At 43.5% G+C, this 6,000-nt stretch overlaps 1 protein-coding gene across 5 annotated transcripts in view; it reads right to left on the reverse strand.

The window, feature by feature from the left end:
- mapk10 (mitogen-activated protein kinase 10) overlaps positions 1-5,423 on the reverse strand; it is a 38,886-nt gene extending 33,463 nt beyond the window's left edge. For all 5 annotated transcript variants that reach the window (XM_085463965.1, XM_085463964.1, XM_085463970.1 and 2 more), the window contains exon 1: positions 5,188-5,423. In XM_085463965.1, coding sequence (XP_085320091.1) covers positions 5,188-5,190 — 3 coding nt within the window. In that variant the 5' untranslated portion in view covers positions 5,191-5,423. The remainder of the gene's footprint in view (positions 1-5,187) is intronic.
- Positions 5,424-6,000: the final 577 nt, after the last annotated feature.

Genomic DNA, 6,000 nt, shown 5'->3' on the forward strand with positions numbered 1-6,000 from the left:
CTCTACAGTAAAATGCAGATCATATTTTACCACGCCAGGTTATCAAAATTGTGCATGATCAGCAGAAACACTAGAGCAACTGATTAAAAGAGAAAACTGACCACCACGCTCTGTAAGTTAGTTTTGAGCGCGGCCTGCAGTAACTTTCGTGGTAAATCCCTTCTACCCTGTATGAACACTTAGTGTATTGATCCAGGCCATTTAAAAAAAAGTATCTGCAGATGCTACAGAAAGGAGAGCTTGGATGCTCTACAGTGTATCTGGTGCTCAGTGCTCATGTTGTGAGGCTGCTAGCTGGGGCAACAGATGCACCTGCTCTGCATGGCTAAGACAGGTGAAGCTGTGACCGAATATGGTTATTATTCCATCTTTGACTCCTCCTACCGTGTCTTTCCTCTCTTTTAAGTTTAACATGCTAGTGTTTAGTTACAAACTCAACAAAGGAGTTCAGTGCAAAGCCCAGCCAGCTGAACAAGTAGACAGTTTTGCACCCATTCATTTTTAACAAGTGCTAGCAAGGCTGCACTCACCTAATCACAGATACAGTGTATGGATACAGTGAAATAGTTATTCCTTTTAATATGGTCTGAACTGGAGGTGGTCTACTGTAATACACGGTCCTGATACAGTGTTAGTTGTCTCCCAGGTCAAAGGAAAGGCAAACCTTAGTTTGAGGTAACACAAAAGTAATCTTCAAAAACTGATTTTGCTGGTGTTTTTTTTTTGTGGGCTGTGTGTATTAATAAAGTGGTCAACACCAATACTAAAATTAGTTATCCAAACTAATAACCAGTACAAAACCTTTGCAGTAAAGCTAAGAGGCTTTGGGGTACCGTCAAGTTCTTCTGACTCTGACCTTTCAAGTGTGGTAAGTTTAAAAGCCCACAGACTATTATTAAAGGATCTGTTATGAGATATTTTTTGTGTGTCACGGAGGTCCATTTCATTACTAGCTGCAGAATTGCAGCCAAGGGGCGCCATGCCAATATCTACCAAGAGTCTCTCAGGATCGAAAGGTGTGTTTGACTATGTCTGCCATTTCTACTTTTGAAAATATTCATAGACACAAATGATAGACATAGCGGCCTCAGAGACAGAGAAAAAAAGTATTTTAGCCAATGGTACAGTGTAATAATAAGCACCGGAGGGAACAGTGTTAAAGGTGCAGGTGTTGGAAACAGGTAATAATGATGCTCGTCTTTGTGTGGTAGCTATGTCTCACCTGCTTTCAGCAGGCATTTTATGCCTGTTTTTGGGTTGAACTCAGGCACATTGCTACAGGATGGCATTATTGTGCTTCTATGGTTCTCCCCACCGCATCCTTTGTTCAGCACAGGCACTGTCTGTGCTGTCAGGCTGATTGACTACTAAAAAGTAATGATAAAGCACAATAAAGCCAGTCATGTGCCAGTCAAAATGTCCACAGATACCAATGTTTGCTCTCATATCCATCTTTTCTTTCTTCCCACTCCGCTCCTTTTGTTGATGTCACCCAGTTCGCACCACAACATTGCCCATATCCCCCTTGTTTCTTTATTCCTCCCTCCATCGTCCGCACTGATGAGAGCCTGCATTTTTCCCTACCCTTCCTGTCTTTTGTCCCTCCCTCGCTCCCACCATTCCCACTCCCAGGCTCCCAGCCTGCCTGTAATTGTCTCCCCTCCCCCTCCCTCGGAGCTCCATTGTGAGTGCTTGGTTCAGCAGCCTCAGCCTCTCCTGCAGTATGCAGCGAATGCCTCGTCTTTTCCTTGTGCGGCCTGAGCTAAACGCAGCACAGCCTCCCCCTTTTGGGCTCGGGGAAAACAGAGAAGTAACTGCAGGGCCCAGGCAGGAGAACAAGACTTGGACTGACCCATCTAAGGGGTGTCAGAATCCGAACGCTCGCTGACACCCATCGATTTGTTTCTTCGCAGCTGAAAATCTGCTCACCTCCTCTGTCTCTGCTCTCGTACGTAGTCTTGCTCGCATCCTCTGATTTGCTTTAGGTAAACAGCAGGCACGCTGGCCGAAAAACCACGCTGACGCTGCAGTTTTCTGATAGGCTGCATAGTAACGACATGTACACCTTTGGCAAGTGCTGAGTGCGGTCATCTGATTTACAGCTTTTCTTGCAAGACCTGACACACATTCAGTAGAAGGAGAAGAAGAGCCACAGCTGGACCACACCGCGCATCCTGCAAAAATGGCATCCTGAACACTTTTAACTTTTATTTTGCCATAATGACAGAGACGTTTTCAGCACTGTCATGTGAACTGTGAACATTTCTATTGCTCTGTTTCAACTGTGGCATACTTTCTGAACTTTTATACTTGTAAACGCCTCAGTTTGAGCAAAACAACAAAAATCGACCTCCCTGTGTTGATGAATTTATGTAAAACCTCCACCCTCAGGTCCAACAAAGGTTTCCACGGTGACCTTTGTTGTCTCCTAATTATCTTCATATGCAGTGTGAGAAGATTGAGATCAAATCTAAAACAGCTCAAAGTCTTGCACGCAGCTATCTGTAAAGGCAAATAAAAGCTGCATATTTGTCAGATCAAATCCAATTACATAACTGCATTTCCCATGCTGCAGGCATATTGTCACTGTTTGTCTGTAGTTGTAAGCAATACTGCAACTCAGGGGGGGAATAAACTGGCGCACAGCGAGAATTTCATTTTTTAAAACTAAAATAAATAAGAGCATGCTATGAAAGATGTCCATGGAGCACATTTGTCAGCTTTCTAAGCAGTTATATCTAGTACATTACTAATAGTTATGTGATTTTAAGTGTGACCACTTACCAAGCACTTCTTAATCTACTTCAGGCTGGCTAAATAAATCTTCTCTCCCTTACTTGCTTACATTTTTTCACAGCCAGCGTTTTCCATATTTTTTTCCTTTCTTGTTTAATTATCCATCGTGAGACAACTGTTGAATTGAATTCATCCAAGTTAATAACTGAGCTGGCATTGTAATATGGATTATTAGCACCAATCCACAGCTAGGAACAATGCTCAGCTGGGGTCAATGGGTGATGGCAGACTAAATCAGCGTTCCTTAGTAACCCATCCTCATCTAATGATAAGTTTGACCTTCCATAAAAGAGAGCAATGACAGACAGGCCCTCAGATGACTGATGTGGATATTTAAGTAACTGATTATCAGGAGGAAGATGGGGGTTTTTTTTCAGCTTCAGACTAGCTACCTTGAACTGGACAGTAATTTCAATGATTATTTTTTGTTGTTTATTCATTCCTCTCCTCCCTGTGGTTTCATTTGTAATGACTTTGCTGTTATATAGCATTGCTAGCTGAATATATTTAAGACTAGGAGCGCTATTTGGGTAAAACGGGACATTTGAAGACATTACCACAGACTGTGTGAAACTGACTGGAGTGACCAATCAAATAATAGCTAGAAGATAACATTCCCTACTTTGCTGATTAATAAAGCCTGAAATCCCTCCATTATCTCAACTTAATGCATTGCCTTATTTTATTACATAACAAAGGATTATTGCACTGATGCTCCAGACTCAGCAAAACAAAAACAGAATGGTGGAAAAAAATGAGTGCAGTGGTGCAGCATAATATTAGTCTACTGGTGACCATTTCTATTGATGATGCTCCGTTATATAAACAAGCTGCTTCACTGCCAGTCAATATCACATCAAATCAAACAGACTGTTGTTGTTTTTTTAAAATATAAATGTATATAATGCTAGAGCTACTTTTGAAATTCACCTGAGGTGTTTTGGGGAAAAAAAGTTCCTTTTTGGCAGCTAAAGATGACAAGGAGGAGAAAGGGTAGAACCTTTAGCCTATTTATCCAATAAAAAAGAGATAAAAAAGCAACTCTTCAGCTGCTGCAGAGACACCCATAAAAAAAGCTTTGTTTAACTGTTAAGCCTGTTCCCTGCAGCACTTTCACAAACATGGAAGCCTGCTCCTGAATAATTCAGCACCCAAGGTCACGGCACAAAAAAAAGAAAAAAGAAAACTCTATTTTCCTCCTGTCGTGAACATGAAGAGTTTGTTGTGATCCCTTCAAACATCTATTGACTCCACTGCACAGCATAAAGCCAGGAATTAGTCCATGACTATGGGCCTGCACAAAAACAAGAAATAGTAATAGAACAGAGAGCCCTGCTCACGCCTGCATACCTGAGCAATAAGTGCAGTGGGTCAGGTGGGTTTACCATGCCTTCCCAATGATCGAGCACTCAGGACAAAGCTGATTTAGAGAAATTACCTTCCTCTGCAGCTTCATCTCATTTAATCCACTACACAGCATGCAGCCCACATTAGGGCTGAACAGCACCTCTCTCTCTCTCTCTCTCTCTGTCTGCAGGATTAGGATTATTTGAAGTTCATCTTTCATGACAAACAGCCCAGAAATTACTTCAACTGTTTCTCTTCATATACACTATAAACAATCACAGCAGCAAAACCGTGACTCTTAGAAACACCCATATGGGCCAATAAATCACCACTATAGCACAGGCTGTTTGCACGAGGACACAGTTTTGCAGCATTTATGAAAGATATGAGGCAAGCCCCCCCACCCATCATCTCTGTGAAGTACTGATGGTCTGCATAATGCACAAGGTGCGCAGTTGACTTGTGAGGGGGAGGAGGAGGGACAAGCCCTGCATGTAGGCCTCCAATATGTATCCTGTGTAAGGCTATGAAGAGATATGAAGAGCATCACTCAGCCAACATCCAGTTTCAGCCGCCAATCAAACATACATAAAGCGCTCTAACACCGACTAATCAGACTGTATGGATGTATGGAAAGGGAGGTAGCCTGGATACCCCCCCCCCCACACACACACACACACACACACACACGCACCCCTTCTCTCTCACCCGATTTGGATGATGTTATTACCGATGATGTGCGTTCAAGGCAATGCAAGATGCGAGATATTTTGTCAGGCCAGGGCTCGCGTCGTTATGAAATCCCTCACAGCGCTGCTAGTGAGTTATAGAACAACACACGCGGCTGTGAATGACACAAGATGGGGTTGATTATTTATTTATTTATTTATCAATCGCTGTCCCTTTCCCCCCCTCACTGAGGCATCACTAGTGTACTTCATTAACCTTCCCTTTCGATCAATATTCATCACTCCACCCTCCGGCCAGGCACGAGATCCAAGCATCGCGTCCACACTGAAATAAAACAAATCCGTCCGGCCTTACCATTCCGTGCCAGTTGATGACGATCCCAGTCCAGTGCCTGTCCTTTTCAAAACATCCCGACGGGAAACACTGCGGAGACCATTGCTGAAGGCTTCATGAAAAAAATCATTGATGTGACGAAGGAGTGAGAGGGAAAAAGGGGTCCGAAAAAGAAGACGAGAGAGAAAGGGGAAAAAGAAGCAGAGGTGGACCGAACCGAGGTTTGCTGATGCTGAATCACTCTCCCTCAGCTCACCACCTTGCAACCATTGTGCTGCAAGATGCTGGCTGTACCATTGTGGACCTCACCAGAGCAGAGAGAGAGAGAGGAGAGGGAGGGAAGAGGAGGGGCGATGGGGGGCGATGTTGCCATGGCAATCGAACAGGAGCACGTCTGACGTCAAAGCCAGGACAGAGAGGGGAGAGGGAGAGATCACATGGAAGCTGTCCCCCCGGATGGGAGGGGCGTGTTAGAGCATCTTCTCATCCCATCCTGTACCGTCCCGCTGGTGCGGTCACGCAGAACATTGAGGATATGAGGCTCTGTTATTTCTCAGGTTTCCAGGGGCGTGTCTATGCAAATAATGTTTTTGCATTTATTGTTGTTGTTGTTTTGGGTTTTTTATTTGTTTTTTGTTCTCGACTTTATTTACGTCTTACTTTGAAGATAAAAAATTATTTTGCCGATATTGTGTTGGTCTCATAGATAACCCAGCAGAAGAGACATAATTAAAATCACGTACACATTATTACACGCTTCTACTTCTTCCTTCAGCTGTTCCCTTTCATTATGTTTGGTCGTCTGCATCCATCTCACATCAGCATCCTCCTTGG

The sequence above is a fragment of the Copadichromis virginalis genome, linkage group LG7, assembly GCF_057382275.1.
Source record: "Copadichromis virginalis isolate Kocher_CV1m ecotype Utaka linkage group LG7, C_Virginalis_male_GT1.1, whole genome shotgun sequence".
In the NCBI taxonomy this organism is placed as follows: domain Eukaryota; kingdom Metazoa; phylum Chordata; class Actinopteri; order Cichliformes; family Cichlidae; genus Copadichromis; species Copadichromis virginalis.